Source organism: Mobula hypostoma, chromosome 8 (assembly GCF_963921235.1).
Source record: "Mobula hypostoma chromosome 8, sMobHyp1.1, whole genome shotgun sequence".
NCBI classification, from domain to species: Eukaryota; Metazoa; Chordata; class Chondrichthyes; order Myliobatiformes; family Myliobatidae; genus Mobula; species Mobula hypostoma.
In genome coordinates, this window is record NC_086104.1 from 3,358,998 (window position 1) to 3,380,947 (window position 21,950).

The 21,950-nt window shown below is 42.1% G+C and overlaps 1 protein-coding gene across 1 annotated transcript in view; it reads left to right on the plus strand.

Moving 5' to 3' along the window:
* Window positions 1–8,380: 8,380 nt before the first annotated feature.
* LOC134350665 (uncharacterized) overlaps window positions 8,381–21,950 on the plus strand; it is a 74,516-nt gene continuing 60,946 nt past the window's right edge. Inside the window, exons 1-2 of the mRNA XM_063056170.1 lie at window positions 8,381–8,508; window positions 20,494–20,651. Coding sequence (XP_062912240.1) covers window positions 8,381–8,508; window positions 20,494–20,651 — 286 coding nt within the window. The remainder of the gene's footprint in view (window positions 8,509–20,493; window positions 20,652–21,950) is intronic.

Consider the following 21,950-nt stretch of genomic DNA (forward strand, 5'->3'; position numbering starts at 1 on the left):
GAGTACTATATTCCTTTGAGGAAATTTGATGCTGAGGTATTAGAACTGTTGCCTGAAAGTAAGCCAGTTGCCCCCTGAGCTCCAGTTATGGCTGGACCAATTAAGGTTCGACCGAGAGAGACTTAGATTAGAAGCTGCGGAAAAAGACAAACAGAGGGAAGAAGGAAAAAAAGGCATTTTGAAGCTGAGGAGGCAGGAGAACAAAGGAGGTTTGACTTAGAGAAGTTAGATAAGCTCGAGCAAAGGGGTCTAGTTTTTGACGCTGCTGAGAAGTTTGTGGCCAGTCGGGAAGTTAAATTGGTCCCTCCATTTAATGAAGCTGAGGTTGATAAATACCTCCAGCATTATGAGAAGGTGCTTTAATTGGTCGGATCAACGCTGTCAAGATGATGATTTTACCTAAGTTTCTATATTTATTTCAAGCATTGCCTATCTTTATTTCGAAATCCTTTTTTGATAATGTTGATTCAAAAATTTCTTCATATATATGGCAGAATAAAAATCCTCGACTAGGTAAAAGATACATAAAAAAGCCCAAAAAGGAGGATGGTTTAGCATTGCTGAACTTTAGGTTTTATTATTGGGCAATTAATATTCGTTACTTAAAATTTTGGACATGGAATTGGGATACAGTTTCAAGTCTACAATGGGTTAATCTTGAATGTAAATCCATTTCAGAGTTTTCATTAGGTTCTATTTTAGGGTCTCCACTTCCTTCTGATTTTTCTAAAGTGAACAAACATGGATAACCCAATAGTTAAATATACTCTTCAAATATGGTTTCAGTTTCGAAAATTTTTTGGATTGAATCAATTTATTTTAACAAGCCCTATTCTACTTAATTTTCTTTTTCAACCCTCTTTTTTGGATCAAGCCTATCTAGTCTGGAAAAATAAAGGTATAATATGTTTTTCTGATTTACTTTTAGATAATTGTTTCATGTCTTTTGAACCACTATCTAATAAATATAATTTACCTAGATCCCATTTCTTTAGATACTTACAGATTAGAAACTTTTTAAATACTGTTCTTACTACCTTTCTGATTTCATACTCATTGGATATAATGGAAAGAATTTTAGACTTAAATCCTTTTCAGAAAGGTTCAATAGCAATTATTTATAATATGATTATGAAAATAAATCCAGATGTATCAAATTCAATCAAGAATGATTGGGAAAGGGAACTTAAGCTTACTTTACCTATTGAGAAATGGGAAAAAATTCTTCAATTAGTTAATTCTTCTTCTATACGCGCTAAACACGCGTTGATACTTAAAGTAGTACACAGAGCTCATATAAATTAGCTCGCTATTACTCTCATATAAATCCTATATGTGACAGATGTCATTCTGAGACAGCTTTGTTAACTCACATGTTTTGGTCATGCCCTTTGCTGAAGAAATACTGGGACGATATCTTTGATATATCAACTGTTTTGAATATTGATTTACAACCCCATCCTATTACTGCTATCTTTGGTTTACCAGTGATAGAACAACATCATCTGACTCCCTCAGCTTGTCGGATGATTGCTTTTGTTACACTAATGGCTAGAAGATCCATACTACTGAATTGGAAAGAGATTAATCCTCCTCCTACATTTCAATGGTATTCGCAAACGATGGCTTGTTTAAACTTAGAAAAAATTAGAAGCGTTATTTATGACCCTTCTATTAAATTTGAAGAGATTTGGAGACCATTTATTCAGTACTTTCATATGATGTAATTTGACCCTTTCCAATTCTACTTTGTTATTCTATATACGGGGAGAGGAGCGGAGTTAACAACACTAATGGTCTTATCTGAGGTATCATAATAACCCATTCTTTTTCTTCTTGTTAGTTTAACATAGAAACATAGAAACATAGAAAATAGGTGCAGGAGTAGGCCATTCGGCCCTTCGAGCCTGCACCGCCATTTATTATGATCATGGCTGATCATCCAACTCAGAACCCAGCCTTCCCTCCATACCCCCTGACCCCTGTAGCCACAAGGGCCATATCTAACTTCCTTTTAAACATAGCTAATGAACTGGCCTCAACAGTTTGCTGTGGCAGAGAATTCCACAGATTCACCACTCTCTGTGTGAAGAAGTTTTTCCTAACCTCGGTCCTAAAAGGCTTCCCCTCTATCCTCAAACTGTGACCCCTCGTTCTAGACCTCCCCAACATCGGGAACAATCTTCCCGCATCTAGCCTGTCCAATCCCTTTAGGATCTTATACGTTTCAATCAGATCCCCCCTCAATCTTCTAAATTCCAACGAGTACAAGCCCAGTTCATCCAGTCTTTCTTCATATGAAAGACCTGCCATCCCAGGAATCAATCTGGTGAACCTTCTTTGTACTCCCTCTATGGCAAAGATGTCTTTCCTCAGATTAGGGGACCAAAACTGCAAGTTTTTCTTTATTTGGTTTAGATTTTTTCTTTTTTTGGAGGAAATTTTTTCCTCTTTTTTCATGATATTTTTCCCATTTTATCATATATTTCCCTATATTAGAGCAGTACTTTCTGAGATTTTGGGAGGCTCATGAATTATTTGTCAATTGAGGTTATATTTGTATTTTTTCAATTATGTAATCCCAATTTCTCTGTATCTATTTTTCTGTAATGTATATGATGCTGAAAATAATAAAAAGATTGAAAAGAGAAGGTGGCTGAGAGTCAAAAGTGGCCGAAAGAAAGCTGGTCTTTTTTGTTACAGAATCTACTCAGGGGTAAGGCTCAACAAGCTGACTCAGCTTTGTCAATTGGAGATGCAGCTAATTACGAGACAGTGAAACAGGCTGTGCTTAAAGCCTATGAATTCGTTCCAGAAGCCTACAGGCAAAGGTTTAGAAATTTGAGGAAATCTGTGAATCAGACTTATGTGGAATTTGTTTGTGACAAGTTTGTGTGTTTTGACCGATGGTGCACATCTAAGAATATGGCTGATGATTTAGACAACTTGAAAGAGTTGGTTTTAATTGAAGAATTTAAAAGATGTGTCCCTGATGACATAAAGACATATTTAGATGAAAATGATGCTGCCACTTTGCAGGAGTCTGCTAAATTAGCAGATGAGTATGCTTTAGCCCACGAGGTTAAGTTTACTCCAAGTAAGAGCTTCCAAAAGAGTAGCAGGGATAACCAGAGTAAACCAGAACTTAAATCTGGGACTAATGACAAAAGTAAGGATGAAGGGAAGCGAGTGAAGGAGAAATATTCTGGTCTTACTTGTTACTATTGTAGAAAAGCTGGTCATGTTATGGCTAATTGTTCCATCCTGAAGAAGAAGAAGGAAAAGGAGGCAGTCCTAAATGCTTGTATTCAGAGTTGTGAAACACCTATAAACCTCCAGGGTTCTGCAAATTCTGATGAGGCTCAGTTAAGTAGTGAGAGGTCTGACCGAGTTAGGAAAGAATTTGATCATTTTATGTCAGATGGGTTTGTGACAGTAAAGAAAGGGTCAACCCTGGTACCAGAGAAAATTGTTCAAGATACTGGCTTCTCGGTCACTTATATTGGATAGTGTTCTAAAGTTTGGTGATGAGACTGACACTAGTGAGGTAAATCTTATTAAAAGCATTGGGAGTGACGTTGTTCTTGTACCTCTGCACAAAGTAACTTTACAGTCAGGGTTGCTTTTTGGACCTGTTAAGATAGGACTATGCTCCAGTTTACCGGTGGAAGATGTTACTTTGCTGTTAGGGAATGACCTGGCAGATGGTAAAGATGCCACTGCAGTGCAGCTGACAACTAAGCCAACCACTGATGACCCACAGATGGATTCTAACATTTACCCCTCCTGCACAGTAACTCAAAGTATGGCTAAGAAGTCAGTCAATGCAGATAGTTCTGTGCAGCATGATTCTGCTACCCATGACAGCCAAAATCGGGATTCAGGTGGTGACGACCTGTGAGAGACTTTGTGATGAGAAAGATCAGGAGGAGGGAGTTTATAACAGAACAGAATTGAGACCCTGAGATTGAAGCTTTAAAAGAACAAACTCTCTCAGATGATGAGATTAAGAAAGTGCCAGTAGGGTATTACATGAAGGATGGAGTATTAATGAGGAAGTGGAGACTACCTGTTGTAGTTGTAGTTCCTAAAGTTTAGAGGAACCGAATTTTAACTTCGGCCCACAGTATGCCCTTAGGTGGCCATCTTGGTGTGAATAAAGCTGTAAACAAGATTATGAAAGAATTTTACTGGCCTAATTAGAGGAAAAATGTTGTGACGTTTTGCAGTGCTTGTCACACTTGTCAAGTTGTGGGTAAACCGAATCAGGTTACTCCAGTGGCCCCACACCAGCCTATACCTGCATTCGGTGAACCTTTTTCTAAAGTTATTGTGGATTGTGTTGGCCCATTGCTGAAGGCTAAAGCTGGCCATCAGTATTTGATAGCTATCATGTGTACTGCATCCAGATTCCCGGAAGCCATACCTCTCAGAAATTTCAAAGCTGAAACTGTGTCAAGCGCTCTCATCAAATGTTTTACTAATTTTACATAGAACCATAGAAACTACAGCACAGAAAGAGGCCTCTTGGCCCTTCTTGGCTGTGCTGAACCATTTTCTGCCTAGTCCCACTGACCTGCACACTGACCATATCCCTCCATACATCTCCCATCCATGTATCTGTCCAATTTATTCTTAAATGTTAAAAAAGAACCCGCATTTACCACCTCATCTGGCAGCTCATTCCATGCCCCCACCACTCTCTGTGTGAAGAAGCCCTCCCTAATGTTCTCTTTAAACTTTTCTCCCCTCACCCTTAACCCATGTCCTCTGGTTTTTTTCTCCCCTTGCCTCAGTGGAAAAAGCCTGCTTGCATTCACTCTATCTATACCCATCATAATTTGATATACCGCTATCAAATCTCCCCTCATTCTTCTATGCTCCAGGGAATAAAGTCCTAACCTATTCAACCTTTCTCTGTAACTGAGTTTCTCAAGTCCCGGCAACAACCTTGTAAACCTTCTCTGGACTCTTTCAACCTTATTTATATCCTTCCTGTAATTTGGTGACCAAAACTGAACACAATACTCCAGATTCGGCCTCACCAATGCCTTATACAACCTCATCATAACATTCCAGCTCTTATACTCAATACTTTGATTAATAAAGGCCAATGTACCAAAAGCTCTCTTTCCGACCCTATCTACCTCTGGTGCCACTTTTAGGGAATTTTGTATCTGTATTCCCAGATCCCTCTGTTCCACTGCACTCCTCAGTTCCTTACCATTAACCCTGTATGTTCTACGTTGGTTTGTCCTTCCAACGTGCAATACCTCACACTTGTCTGTATTAAACTCCATCTGCCATTTTTCAGCCCATTTTTCCAGCTGGTCCAAGTCCCTTTGCAGGCTCCGAAAACCTTCTTCACTGTCTACTATACCTCCAATCTTTGTATCACCAGCAAATTTGCTGATCCAATTTACTACATTATCATCCAGATCATTGATATAGATGACAAATAAGAATGGACCCAGCACTGATCCCTGTGGCACACCACTAGTCACAGGCCTCCACTCGGAGAAGCAATTCTCTACTACCATTCTTTGGCTTCTTCCATTGAGCCAATGTCTAATCCAATTTACCACCTCTCCATGTATACCTAGTGACTGAATTTTCCTAACTAACCTCCCATGCGGGACCTTGTCCAAGGCCTTACTGAAGTCCATGTAGACGATATCCACTGCCTTCCCTTCATCCACTTTCCTGGTAACCTCCTCGAAAAACTCCAATAGATTGGGCAAACATGACCTACCACGCACAAAGCCATGTTGACTCTTCCTAATAAGTCCCTGTCTATCGAAATGCTTGTGGATTCTGTCTCTTAGTGCTCCCTCCAATAACTTACCTACTACCGACGTTAAATTTACCGGCCTATAATTTCCCGGATTACTTTTCGATCCTTTTTTAAACAATGGAACAACATCAGCTGCTCTCCAATCCTCCGGCACCTCACCTGTAGACAGCGACATTTTAAATATTTCTGTCAGGGCTCCTGCAATTTCAACACTAGTCTCCTTCAAGGTCCGAGGGAACACCCTGTCAGGTCCCAGGGATTTATCCACTTTAATTTTCCTCAAGACAGCAAGGACCTCCTCCTTTTCAATCTGTACACTTTCCATGATCTCACTACTTGTTTCCCTTAATTCCATAGACTTCATGCCATTTTCCTTAGTTAATACAGGCGCAAAAATCCTATTTAAGATCTCCCCCATTTCCTTTGGTTCCGCACATAGCCGACCACTCTGATCTTCAAGAGGACCAATTTTATCCCTTACAATCCTTTTGCTCTTAATATACCCGTAAAAACTCTTTGGATTATCCTTCACATTGACTGCCAAGGCAACCTCATGTCTTCTTTTAGCTCTCTTGATTTCTTTCTTAAGTATTTTCTTGCACTTCTTGTACTTCTCAAGCACCTTATTTACTCCCTATTTCCTATACATGTCATACAACTCCCCCTTCTTCTTTATTAGAGCTGCAATATCCCTTGAGAACCAAGGTTCCTTATTCCTATTCACTTTGCCTTTAATCCTGACAGGAACATACAAACTCTGCACTCTCAAAATTTCTCCTTTGAAGGCTTCCCACCTACTGATCACATCCTTGCCAGAGAACAACCTGTCCCAATCGACGCTTTTTAGATCCTTTCTCATTTCCTCAAATTTGGCCTTCTTCCAGTTCAGAACCTCAACCCTAGGACCAGATCTATCCTTGTCCATGATCAAGTTGAAACTAATGGTGTTATGATCACTGGAACCAAAGTGCTCCCTTACACAAACTTCTGTCACTGATTGGGAGTCCCAATCAATATATGGAATATTAAAATCCCCTACCACCACAACTTTATGTTTCCTGCAGGATTATTTCAGCAGGTATTTTGTGAACTGGGAGAGGAGTAAATTACATCATCTGCATACTATCTGGAACTACAAGGGGCTTTAGAAAGATTTCATTCTACCCTCAAAACAATGATTAAGACATACTGTTTTGAAAAGGAAAAAGACTGGGATGAAGGTGTCCATTTGCTTTTGTTCGCAGCAAGAGAATCGGTACAGGAATCACTGGGCTTTAGCCCCTTTCAACTGGTATTTCGTTATAGAGTAAGGGGACCTTTGACCTTGTTAAAGGAACAGTGGATAGATGGGGATGTACATGTTAACTTGTTAGACTATGTTTTGAAGTTCAAAAATAAACTACGCTAAGCCTGTAGTATAGCGAGACAAAACTTAAAGAATTCTCAAAAGAAAACGAGGCACTGGTTTGATAAAAAAGCCTGTCTGAGAAAATTTCAAGTAGGAGATAAGGTTTTAACTCTGTTACCTACAAGTTCAGGCGAGATTTTTAGGTCCTTATGTGATTGAATCTCAGGTTTCTGAGGGGATCCAGGAGTGCCCCTATTAACTGTTTGAAGAGAGAGAGAGAGAGAGAGATGAAGATCAATGGTTGGACTGTGACTTTAAGGCATTAGAAGCAACTTTGGATTTCTACTGAGTTGGGTTTGGAGACAGCACCGAGCATCTCATAAGTTGCTATGGTGACCGAAGGCAGTGTTATTTAATGGACACTCAATGTTATGATTTTTAGCAGGTTGTTGATATTTCTTCAAGGACTTGTTGCCTGCTTGTGCATTTCCTTTATAGACAAAGGAAGGAGGGACTCTTTGAATGATAGGTGATGCTCAGCCTGGTGAAATACATAGGAGGTCAGATGATACAGACCTCAGACACATGATCTGGACACTGAATGAGCATTGTTGTGCCCGCAGAGAAAGTGGGTTTTGGAGCACTGATCAGGCGGATCGATCCAAAGTGCTATTCCAGTGGTGAAGAAGGGGTTGACTGGTGGGGAGTTGTCTATGTGTCCACCCTTGCTGGGGTGATAGCTCCACCACAGGAAAACCGGTCCCCCTGGTTAAAGACACAGTCGGTGAGTTGTAAAGGATTTCGGAGGACGACGAGAAGATCGACGGCATCAGCTCACCTGAAGACTCAACTCTCTCTCTCTCTCCATCACTACTCAACTCAATACCACGAACTGAACTGAACTTTACTCAACATCGTAAGACTGTATCTTTTTACCCCTAGACTTAAAGAAGCTTGGTTTTTCATACATATATATTTCACACTTACTTTTATATATAATCATTGCTAACCTGTGTGATTTATTTACATTGATATTACTGTATTGTGTAGTTACTAACAAATATTAGTAGTTTATAGCAATACTGGACTCCAAAGTGTTTTCTATTTCTGCTGGTTTCTTTATCCCGTCACGGGGTACGTGACAGGTTAATGATGTGAATTTCATAATAAAAACACCTGATTGTAAACAAAAAACACAGCTTTATCATATCAATATGATGAAGCCTTATTATGAGAAAATGACCTTCGGTGAGACACATCCAGCAGCTGTGGTGGCTGTTGACAGCCGCAGTGAGACTGAATACACTGGGAATGAAATAAATGACTCGTCTGAGACTGCTCGTAAGCCAAACATGGTCCCAGCTAGGTTAGTGAACTCGGTTGTTTTACAAAATATTGATAACAAGTTGGCACACCTACAACCAACCACAACAAAGACAACAAATGAAAGAATTAATTTTGAAGTTTAAAAATTTATTTCCTGATGTTCTGAATCGAACCACAGTCACGTCACATGATGTGGATGTTGGGGATGCCAAACCGATTAAGCAACACCCCTATCGTATGAATGTGGAAAAATCCAGACCTCAGTGTGAACTCTATTGCTGTTGGTTTGTTTCTAAAACGTTTCAGTTCGTAACAAAATAAATTCCACAGATTTACCACCCTCTGACTAAAGTAATTTCTCCACATTTCTGTCCTAAATAGAAACATAGAAAACCTAAAGCACAATACAGGCCCTTTCGCTGACAAAACTGTGCCGAACATGTTCTTACCTTAGAAATTACCTAGGGTCACCCATAGCCCTCTATTTTTCTGAGCTCCAAATACCTGTCCAGGAGTCTCTTAAAAGACCCGAGACATTTCTTATATCCTGAAGTCGTGCCCTCTTGTCCTAGAATCCCCTACCATGGGAAATAACTTTCCCATATCTAAACATTTCAGGCCTTTTAACATTTGGAATGTTTCTATGAGATCCCCCCTCATTCTCCTGAACTCCAGGGAATACAGTCCAAGAGCTGCCAGATGTTCCTCATACGGTAACTCTTTCATTCCTGGAATTATTCTCGTGAATCTTCTCTGAACCCTCTCCAATATCAGCATATCCTTTCCAAAAAAAAGGAGCCCAAAACTGCACACAGTACTCCAAGTGTGGTCCCATAAGTAGCTTATAGAGCCTCAGCATCACATCTCTGCTCTTGCATTCTATACAGTATCTCTAAAAGTGAATGCCAACATTGCATTCGCTTTCTTCGCCATAGACTCAACCTGGAGGTTAATAACCTTCAGGGTATCCTGCACAAGGACTCCAAAGTCCCTTTGCATCTCTGCATTTGGAATTCTCTCTCCATCTAAATAATAGTCTGCCTGTTTATTTCTTCCATCAAAGTGCATGACCGTACACTTTCCAACATTGTATTTCATTTACCACTTCTTTACCCATTTCGATAAACTATCTAAGTCTCTCTGTAGGCTCTCTGTTTCCTCAAAACTACCCGCTCCTCCGTCTATCTTTGTATAATTGACAAATTTAGCCACAAATCCATGAATCCCATAGTCCAAATCATTGACATGCATCATAAACAGCAGCGGTCCCAACACCGACCCTTGTGGAACTCCTGTGATAACCAGCAGCCAGCCAGAATAGGACCCTTTTATTCCCACTCTCTGCCTTCTGCCAATCAACCAATGCTCCACCCATACTAGTAACTTCACTGTAATTCCATGGGCTCTTATCTTGCTAAACAGCCTCCTGTGCGGCACCTTGTCAAAGGCCTTCTGAAAATCTAAGTACACCACATCCACTGCATCTCCTTTGTCTACCCTGCTTGTAATTTCCTCAAAAAATGCAGTAGGTTAGTCAGGCAGGATCTTCCTTTCAGAAAACCATGCTGACTTTGGCATATCTTCTCAAGTGCCTCCAGGTACTCCATAATCTCATCCCTAACAATCGATTCCAGCAACTTTCCAACCACTGATGTCAGGCTAACAGGTCTATAGTTTCCTTTCTCCTGCCTCCCACCCTTCTTAAATAACGGAGTAACATTTGCAATTTTCCAGTCATCCGGTACAATATCAGAATCTATTGATTCTTGAAAGATCATTGTTAATACTTCCGCAATCTCTCCAGCTACTTCCTTCAGAACCCGAGGGTGCATTCCATCAGGTCCAGGACATTTATCCATCCTCAGACCATTAAGCTTCCTGAGCACCTTCTCAGTCGTAATTTTCACTGCACATACTTCACTTCCCTGACACTCTTGAATGTCTGGTATACTGCAGATGTCTTCCACTGTGAAGACTGATGCAAAATACGCATTCAGTTCCTCTGCCAGCATAATTTTCTATTGGTCCTATATCTACACTCAATTCTCTTTTACCCTTTATATACTTAAAAAAGCTTTTAGTATCTTCTTTGATATTAGTCACCAGCTTCCTTTCATAATACATCTTTTTAGTTTCCTTCTGCAAGTTGTTAAAAGCTTCCCAATCCTCTATCTTCTCACTAGCTTTGGCTTTCTGGTATACCCTCTCTTCCGCTTTTACTTTGGCTCTGACTGCACATGTCAGCCACAGTAGTGTCCTTCTTCCCTTTGAAAATTTCTTCTTATTTGAAATATATCTGTCTTGCACTTCCCTCATTTTTCGCTGAAACTCCAGCCATTGCTTCTCTGCTGTTCTTCCTGCAAATGTCCCTTCCAGTCAACCTCGGCCAGTTCCTCTCTCATGTCATCATAATTTCCTTTATTCCACTGAAATAACGACACATTCGAATTTAGTTTCTCCTTCTCAAATTTTAAAGTGAACCTGATCACGTTGAGATCACTGTTCAATAAGGGTTCCTTAACCTTAAGCTCTCTTATCAACTCCAGATCATTGCACAACATCCAAACCAGCAGAGATGATCCCCTAGTGGGCTCAACAACAAGCTGTTCTAAAAAGGAATCACTTAGACATTCTACAAATTCTCTCTCTGGCGGTCCAGTATTGGCCTGGTTTTTCCAATCCACTTTCATGTTAAAATCCCCAACGATTATCATGACATTGCCTTTCTGACACGCCTTTTCTATCTCCTGCTGTAATTTGTAATCCACATCCCGGCTGCTGTTTGCAGGCCTGAATAAAATTGCCATTAGGGTCCTTTTACCCTTGCTATTTCTTAACTCAACCCGTAGAGACTCTACACCTTCCGATCCCATGTCATCCCTTTCTAATGAAAGAAGAGAGAGAAATTGCCTTTAAACTCAAGACAGTTTGCTGTTGATGTTTCTGTAGCAGGCAATTTCTTTTTTACGAGTCCGAGTTGCTAGTTTGACGCTCAACCCAGCACGAATGGAAAGCGTGCACGGGAGCCGGCTGGATTCGAACTCGGGACCTTCTGCCCCAAAGTCCTGTGCAGATGCCACTGCGCCACTAGCCCACATCCCTTTCTAATGATTTAATATTATTTCTTATACTCAAGGCCACATCACTCCCTCTGCCTACTAACATCTTTCCGATACACCATATATCCTTGGACATTCACTCCTAATGATAGCCATCCTTTAGCCAAGTTTCAAAGATTACCACAGCGTCATATTTGCCAATCTGTAGCTGAATTTCAAGATCATCCGTTTTATTTCTTCTGCTGCGTGCATTCAAATTAACACTTCCAGTCCTGTATTTGTTGCTTGCTGTTGTAAATCGTCCCACTGGCTGTGATTATGCCTCATCTCCTGCCTGTCCTTCCTATCATCTCTGTTGCACACTACCTTTGATTTATTTCTATTTTCCCCTTCCTCAGCCCTATCACACAGGTTCCCACTCTTTGCCAAATTAGTCTAAACCCTCCCTAACAGCTCTATGAAACTGCATGCTGAGATATTGGACCCCTTTGGGTTCAGGTGCAACCCATCCTTTTCACACAGGTCATACCTCCCCCAAACAAGGCCCCAATGATCCAGGAACACAAAGCCCTTCCCCCTACTCCACTCCCTCAGCCATGTATTAATATGCTATTCTTGCACTCTCTAGCATGTGGCACAGGCAGATATCCTGAGATTACTACTCTGGAGGTCCGGCTTTTCAGCTTCCTACCCTGAATTTTCTCTTCAGGACCTCCTCCCTTCTTCTACCTATGTCATTGGTACCGATGTGTACCAAGGCTTCTGGCTAGTCACCCTCTCCCCTCAGAATACTCCACACCCAATCCCGTGCCCTGGCATCTGGGAGGCTACACACCGTGCAGGTATCTCTATCAGGCTGACAGAACCTCCTGTCTGTTCCACTCACTGTTGAATTCCCTATGACTACCGCATTCCTCATCTTCCTCTTTCCCTTCTGCACCATGGAGCCAGGCTCAGTGCAGAGACCCGATTATCGTTGTTGTCTTCATTCAGGTCACCACATTCCGCTCAAAAGCATCCAAAATGAGATAACGATTACTGAGGGGGATGGCCACAGGGGTGCTCTCTACTATCTGAGCTCTTCCCTTCCCTTCCCTGACAGCCACTCTTCAACTTCAGACAGAATCACTCAACTTCAGTCACACCTTAACCTCAGGCAGAACCACTTTTACAGTGGCCTTTCTGTTTGAGCCTGCCTTCCTTCCTTCCCTGCAAAACAAGTTTTAAGCTCTGCTCGGTTCTTTCCTCTGTGGCAAAAACAGTTGGGTAATAAAAGCAACCTTTCTCGGAAATAAGTCACTCGGACTGTGAAGTCTTATACCATAGGAAAGGCGAGTAAGAGGAACTACACCCTCTCTGCTTCCTCTTTCTGTGCCGAAAATTACTACTGCAAGAAGCAAGTCCAGAGAGCTGAGCACATTGTTACAATAACTTTCTGTACGTCCTGAAAACAGGGTAAACCCAACTCTGTTGAGATGAGAAACAAAAGCCTTCCTGCAGTGATTATTTTCCTGTGTGTATCTGTGGGTAAGTTACAGTGTGTTTCTGTGGGTATGTACCTGTGTGATACTGTGGGTGCGTACCCATGAGTTTCTGTGGGTACGTACCTGTGTGCATCTGTGGGTATGTACCTGTGTGTTTCCGTGGGTATGTACCTGTGTGATACTGTGGGTGCGTACCCATGTGTTTCTGTGGGTGTGTACCGGTGTGTTTCTGTGGGTGTGTACCGGTGTGTTTCTGTGTGTACGTATCTGTGTGTTTCTGTGGGTGTGTATCTGTGTGTTTCTGTGGGTATGTATCTGTGTATTTCTGTGGCTACTGTGGTGAGGGTTGCATACTGTGACGCTCTGGAGGGGATGTGGTCAACAGCCACCTGCATCTCTAATGACCTGTACTGTTTATTGTTCTTGTGTTAAAATGCTTTTGTGGGAATATGGTGGGAAATTTCAGTTCATTTATTGTTACATTTTAGCTTGGGTTATGCAGTTAAAGGTGCTGAGGAAGAGGATTTCTTGGAATGTATGCGGGATGGTTTTTTGAACCAACATGTCGAGGAACCAACTAGAGAGCAGGCTATTCTGGACTGGGTTTTGAGCAATGAGGAAGGGTTAATTAGCAATCTTGTCGTGAGAGGCCCCTTGGGTAAGAGTGACCATAATATGGTGGAATTCTTCAATAAGATGGAGAGTGACATAGTTAATTCAGAAACAAAGGTTCTGAACTTAAAGAGGGGTAACTTTGAAGGTATGAGACGTGAATTAGCTAAGATAGACTGGCAAATGACACTTAAAGGATTGACGGTGGATATGCAATGGCAAGCATTTAAAGATTGCATGGATGAACTACAACAATTGTTCATCCCAGTTTGGCAAAGAAATAAATCAAGGAAGGTAGTGCACCCGTGGCTGACAAGAGAAATTAGGGATAGTATCAATTCCAAAGGAGAAGCATACAAATTAGCCAGAGAAAGTGGCTCACCTGAGGACTGGGAGAAATTCAGAGTTCAGCAGAGGAGGACAAAGGGCTTAATTAGGAAGGGGAAAAAAGATTATGAGAGAAAACTGGCAGGGAAGATAAAAACTGACTGTAAAAGCTTTTATAGATATGTAAAAAGGAAAAGACTGGTAAAGACAAATGTAGGTCCCCTACAGACAGAAACAGGTAAATTGATTATGGGGAGCAAGGACATGGCAGACCAATTGAATAATTACTTTGGTTCTGTCTTCACTAAGGAGGACATACATAATCTTCCGGAAATAGTAGGGGACAGAGGGTCCAGTGAGATGGAGGAACTGAGCGAAATACTTGTTAGTAGGGAAGTGGTGTTAGGTAATTTGAAGGGATTGAAGGCAGATAAATCCCCAGGGCCAGATGGTCTGCATCCCAGAATGCTTAAGGAAGTAGCCCAAGAAATAGTGGATGCATTAGTGATAATTTTTCAAAACTCGTTAGATTCTGGACTAGTTTCTGAGGATTGGAGGCTGGCTAATGTAACCCCACTTTTTAAAAAAGGAGGGAGAGAGAGAGCGGGGAATTATAGACCGGTTAGCCTAACGTCGGTGGTGGGGAAACTGCTGGAGTCAGTTATCAAAGATGTGATAACAGCACATTTGGAAAGCGGTGAAATGATCGGACAAAGTCAGCATGGATTTGTGAAAGGAAAATCATGTCTGACGAATCTCATAGAATTTTTTGAGGATATAACCAGTAGAGTGGATAGGGGAGAACCAGTGGATGTGGTATATTTGGATTTTCAAAAGGCTTTTGACAAGGTCCCACACAGGAGATTAGTGTGCAAACTTAAAGCACACGGTATTGTGGGTAAGGTATTGATGTGGATGGGAAATTGGTTAGCAGTTAGGAAGCAAAAAGTGGGAATAAACGGGACCTTTTCAGAATGGCAGGCGGTGACTAGTGGGGTACCGCAAGGCTCAGTGCTGGGACCCCAGTTGTTTACAATATATATTAATGACTTGGATGAGGGAATTAAATGCAGCATCTCCAAGTTTGCGGATGACACGAAGCTGGGTGGCAGTGTTAGCTGTGAGGTGGATGCTAAGAGGATGTAGGGTGACTTGGATAGGTTGGGTGAGTGGACAAATTCATGGCAGATGCAATTTAATGTGGATAAATGTGAAGTTATCCACTTTGGTGGCAAAAATAGGAAAACAGATTATTATCTGAATGGTGGCCGATTAGGAAAAGGGGAGGTGCAACGAGACCTGGGTGTCATTATACACCAGTCATTGAAAGCGGGCATGCAGGTACAGCAGGCAGTGAAAAAGGCGAATGGTGTGCTGGCATTTATAGCGAGAGGATTTGAGTACAGGAGCAGGGAGGTACTACTGCAGTTGTACAAGGCCTTGGTGAGACCACACCTGGAATATTGTGTGCAGTTTTGGTCCTCTAATCTGAGGAAAGACATCCTTGCCATAGAGGGAGTACAAAGAAGGTTCACCAGATTGATTCCTGGGATGGCAGGACTTTCATATGAAGAAAGACTGGATGAACTGGGCTTGTACTCGTTGGAATTTAGAAGATTGAGGGGGGATCTGATTGAAACGTATAAAATCCTAAAGGGATTGGACAGGCTAGATGCAGGAAGATTGTTCCCGATGTTGGGGAAGTCCAGAACAAGGGGTCACAGTTTGAGGATAAAGGGGAAGCCTTTTAGGACCGAGATTAGGAAAAACTTCTTCACACAGAGAGTGGTGAATCTGTGGAATTCTCTGCCACAGGAAACAGTTGAGGCCAGTTCATTGGCTATATTTAAGAGGGAGTTAGATATGGCCCTTGTGGCTACGGGGATCAGGGGGTATGGAGGGAAGGCTGGGGCGGGGTTCTGAGTTGGATGATCAGCCATGATCATAATAAATGGTGGTGCAGGCTCAAAGGGCCGAATGGCCTACTCCTGCACCTATTTTCTATGTTTCTATGTTACTTGCTTGTGTATTTGTGGGTCACTGTAGCTGTAATCGGGGTGTGTGATGGTCACCTCCCCCGTCGGTGTGAGACTGGTTGGGTTCACTCTGCGGGTCAGTGCCCAGTCCGTTTTGTGTTTATCACAATATAATGTTTGTTGAGTTCAATGAGCTTCGTCGTCTGTCGCTGTGGACTGAATACTCGCCTCATTGGTGTCAGGGGTATTTCTTTTGCTACTTCTTTACACATTCCCCTAAACTCTCTACTCTTTATAAAACTGAACAAAACTTTCAGTATCCTGCTCTATATTATTGGCTAGTTTGCCCTCATATTTCATCTTTTCCTTTCTTATAGCTTTTTAAATTGCCTTTTGTTGGATTTTTAAAAATTCCCAATCATCCAACTTCTCACTCACTTTTGCTACTTATATGCCTTTTCCTTGGCTTTTATGCAGCTCTTAACTTCCTTTGTCAGTGACAGTTGCCTACCCCTGCCATTTAGAACTTCTTCCTCTGTGGGACATATCTACGCTGCGCCTTGTGAACCATTCCCAAACACTCAGCCATCTCTGCTCTGCTGTCGTTCCCACCAGTATCCTCCTCCAATCCACCTAGGCAAGCTGCTCTCTCATGCCTCTGAAATTCCCTTTATTCCATTGCAATACTGACACATCTGACTAATGCTTCTCCTTCAGAATTTCCTGTATGAATTCAATCAAATTGTGATCACTGCCTCCTAAGTGTTCCTTCACTTTATGCTCTCTAATAAAATCTTAATTAAAACACAACACACAATCTAAGATAGCCTTTCCTCGTGTGGGCTCAAGCAGAAGCTGCTCTAAAAATCCGTCTCATAGGTATTCAACAAATTCCCTCTCTTGCGATCTAACATCCACCTAATTTTCCCAATCCCCCTGCATATTGAAGTTCCCCATTACAATTCTGTCATTACCCTTTTCACATGCCCTGTCCAGCTCCCTCTGCAATCTCAACCCCACACCTTGGCTCCTATTTGGAGGCCTATATGCGATCCCCATAATGTTTTTTTTACCATTGCCGTTTCCTAATTCCACCCACAATGATTCAACATTCTCTGACCCTATGTCACCTGTTTCTAAAGATGTAATTTCTCTTACCACCAGATCCACAACACTGGCTATATCTTCCTGCCTGTCTTTTCAATACAAAGCATATCCTTTGATATTAAACCCCCAACAATTACCTTCTTTCAGGCATGACTCATTACAGTGATGTATCTCCAATTGTGTCACGTTCATCCCTTTTATTCAGAATGCTATGTGTGTTTAAATACAGCACCTTCAGTCCTGCATTCTTCACCCTTTTGAGATTTGCCTCTTGGTACAATTTAACCATTTGCACTGTTTACATTTACAGTATACCCAATCATTTATACCTGCTGCAAAGTCCATTGGTTGTGATATTTCAAGGATGGCTGCATACCAAAATGCTCTACTCTCTCTGCACCCATGATTTTGTGGCTCAGCACAGCTCAAACACCATCTATATATATTGGCCTGGTTAATATTTTTACTGCTGTGCTGTGAGGTATTTCATATTAATAAGTTTTCTGTAAAAGTAGTGTGTCCAGCTGGTATAATGCTTTGGTTTTGGCTAAAAGTGAGGGGCAATGTTGGTCAACTTAGGAATGTTGTGTCAGCCAATCAGGATGGTGGGATTCGGAGAGTGTTCTAGAGAGAGCTGGGCAGAGAGAGATTTGTGACGGACACTGGTGGGGATCCTGGTCTTTTGGCGGGAGCTGTGGTAGAGAGAAGGTCGGGAGAGATGCCCAGAAGATTTGATCCAACGGGAGACGCCATTGCAAGGAGTGCTTTGTGGAATGAAAGAGGTCAATATGGGAAGATCTAACTGTGACTGGTGATGAGAATTCAGTGCCGTGAGTAATGGTTATACCCAGTTTTTGGACAATATGAGTTGCAATAGTCATGTGCACATTTAGACTGTTCTAGTTGTAATGAGCCCTTTTATTTTTATATTTTCTTTACTTCCTTTAATAACTGTTTTCTAAATATAGTTAAATATATTTTCTTTATAATTTTATGCTGGTGTATGATTTGTCATTTCGTGGCAACCAGTAACTCTGTATGGGCAGTACTAGCATTTGCTCAGATCAAGGTTTGGTTAATCGAAACATCTCAACTTTCTTGTTTGGTTGAACCCCAAATCATACCAACCCTCAGCAGATATTGTTTATGAAAGGTATCCTTCTGACCGTAGAGTCACTAGGCTATTAGCAGAGTTAGCTATTGAGTCAAGTTTGCATATGAGTCCAGTGAGTGGGTTACCCTTGTGGGGACTTCTTCTGAGTATCTCTTAATGCTATGTGAATGCTTTTTAAGAAGTCAGAGGTATCAAAGGTTTCAAACGTTTTAAAGGTACATTTAATGTCAGAGAAATGTATACGATATACATACTGAAATGTTTGTTCTTCACAACCATCACAAGAATGAACGACAGTTAAATGTTAGAACCCCAAAGTCTCCCCCAGCTCCTCTCCCTCCCGCGCATAAGCAGCAGCAAGCAACAATCCCCTCTCCCCCCACTGGCAAAAAAAAGCATCGACACCCGCTACCGAGCACTCAAGCGTGAACAAAGCAACAGTAAACACACAGACTTGCAGTACTCCAAAGACTACATTTTTCACCTGGCATTCGATATACCACAGGCTCCCTCTCTCCCTAATAAGGGAGAGAGAGATGTCTTCATTTCACAGCGATAGGGGAGACATAACAAACAACTCACTGGTTTATGATGTTAAAAATCCATTGCGTCGCTTTTTTCGAGCTCTGTGCCCATAGATCTCGGATAGATAGCCATAGATCTCACGACTCCCCCAATGGCACACAGATCTCCTGCTGTGACACCGACCTTTGATCTGCCCGTCTCCAGAGCCCCGAGATCCTAGGCCTCCAAAGGCAAGCTGAACTCTTAGGCTGAGCCCTCGGTATGCCAAAAAACGGCCAGTCCTGAAACCCCGAGAGTGGGTCCCATTCCCGCAAAGAACTGTAGTCAGCGTGTAACTCCAGGTCAGGATCTTCAAAAGAACCCTGAAAGGGAAAAATAGAGATATTAAAGATGGAAATAGAACTGTTTCTGAAGATGCAAACAAAAGAGTCACCGTTAGGCACCATTAATCCTCCTAAGCTCTGTACCTTCCACTTAATTGATTAACTGTTTTGTGTATTTAAGTCTGTGTTTAAACTTGTGTCGGGGAAAGTGATTATGGTACTTTATTATGTACACCACAGTGATTAAGGTTTGGTGTGATTTGAAGTGATTATCCACAAATAATGCTTGTGGTCTGAGCGAGTGTATATCTGAAGTCCTAATGAACTGCTACTGAAAGTGCTGGGTTCTGTGAAAGTATTGTGGAAAGTTATGCTGGAGAATGGTGGTTTCATCAATTTGCTGGTAAGGATGTGGTGGTCGTCCTGGCTAGCAGTGATGTAACTGAAGCTGCACTGCCTGGTAAGATCAGGGCACCTGGAGAGGTGGGCCATGGGCAGTCCATATTTTTAGAGAAGGTGGACACATAGTTGAGGTTGAAGACGTTAAAGATGAGTTAAAGTCATGCGTTAGCAGCAGGAACTGCAGTGGGGTAAGCAGGCAGCCCTGGGGGACGCCAGTGCTCTGTGTGATGACATCAGAGATACAGACCAACTGTGATCCCTTCATCAGGAATTCCGAGATCCAGTTACAGACATCCACCATAGATAGATTCTCACAACAGCTTTTGTGAAATTATTATATTGAAAGCAGAACTGAAGTTGATGAAGAACATTCAGACAGAGGAGGTATTATTTTCCAGGTGGGTCAGGACTGTGAGTGGAGGCAATGTCATCGTCAGTGGATCCATTTGGTCTGTGTGCAAAATGGTAGATGTCCAATGTGGTGGGACAACTTTAATACAGTTAATAACCAGTCACTCAAAACACTTCATTATTTCACAATCTGTGCCTCGGAATGGTGTTTATTGAAGCAGGACACATGCAGTTTCTCAGACACTGGGACGATGCTGGTGGCCTTGTAGAGTGCGGGAATGATGCTCTGATCCAGGGAGATGTTGAAGATGTCAGTGAGAACATCTGCTAGATGAGCTGCACAGTCTCTGAGCAGACAGACAGGTATGTTGTCAGGCCCTGCAGCTTTACTGGGATTTTCCTCACATCAGCTGTGGCCAGATAGAATGCCTGCTCCTCGGAGAGAGGGGGTGCCTGTCTCGTCCACATGATGTTTAGTGCGTCAAAGGTTTATACATAGAGGATGTTCTGCCTGTCAGACAGAGAGGAATCACAGTCATTGACATTCAGGTTGTTATAATCTCCTATTGTGAACTAAATGCTCTGTCACAAGTGCTATGTGTCCCTGGTGTTACAGAAATGTTTGTAGATGTTCGGTGTTCAACTGCCATATTATCCTATTCTTACCCTCAATGGCCCACAGACAACAACTCACACAATAAACTGGAATAGTATTTACTCCTTACAATAATGGCCAAGTTTACAGGTCGGAGGGCTTCTCCGATCGATTTCAGCTTTCCAGGAATGTCGCCACTAACAGCTACTCACTGACCATCAGCAACGTGACGGTCACTGAGCCTAAACTTTACATCTGTGGCATTTGGGAGTCAGTCTTTGGAAAGGGAACCCAGCTGAATGTGACCAGTGAGTACTTCATGTTGGTTCTGTTTTCCAGTCATGTCCCTGTATCAATGAGTAATGATGATATTGTATGTTCAGTTTCACAGAAACAGTCGCTACTACAAGTTTATAAAGAGTGGTCCAAACTTAATGTGGATAAAGATTCACTGCCTGACAAACTGAGGGGTACTTAGGGATGGAGAATAAATATCGGCATGGACAGTGACATCACTGTCCCGGGAATGGAGAAAAGCTTTTCAATTTCCTTCCAAACTCCCCATATTGGCTGTTCAGTTCAAGTTCAATTGTCATTCACCCACACACATGAAAACAGCCAAATGAAACAGTGTTCCTCTGGGGCCAAGGTGCAGAACACAGTACCAACAGCACACAGCACATATAGTCATGGTAGCAGAACAACATACAGTCCAATATAGCCCAAGTCCCTGAGTGGCATAACCTGTAGATTGATGGTCCTGGTCCAGCTGGTCTTCCACTGGACCAATCCTTTTTCACAATAATGTTGGTACCAATGTGTACCCACAACTTCTGGTTGTTCAAACTCCCCCTTTAGAATGCAGAGAACATGATTCAAAATGTTGGCATCTGGGAAGCAGCATATTATCTGAGAGTCTTTGATGAGTTTGCTTGGAAATGAAGGTGGAATTATGTCTGAACAGAATGTCAGACAATGGGCTGGTTTATGTCTGTGAAAGGAGGCAAGGAAAAATGGGATGAGTAGTGTGGGCGTGTAGCATTTAGGCAGGGCATGGTCACACGGTCCTGTAGGAAGCAGGTGCTGGACAAAGAGGCTGTGAGATCTGTCCCCACCTGGCGTGAAAGGTTAAACCCTGAGACAACAGTGTTCAACCACAGAGAAAACCAAACCTCTCACTACACCGTGTGTCCTGTACACAGCCTCCTGTGAACTGCTTTTCTGTCCAGGTCCCTCTTTGTGCTACAGATGCAGGGGAGCATGAGGAAAGAAACAGCTGGAGGCCATTCAGCCCCTCATGCTGAATCTGCTGTTCAGCAACATCAAGGCTGATATTTGAACGTGTTGTACTTTACTCATATCTCTAGTTCAACTTCATAGGTGAAGCTATTTTCATGTCTGTGTTGAATCTACTTAGCCAGCAAAACTAAGGGTTCAGGCACATAATTCGCTGAAACTGGCGATACAGATTGATAGGTTGGGGAAGACAGGGTTTGGCCCGTTTGTCATCGTCAGTCAGTGCTTTGAGTGCAGGAGTTGGAAGGCCATGTAACAAGATGCTGGGGAGACCACACTTGGAGTATTTTGCACAGGTTTGCTCATCGTGT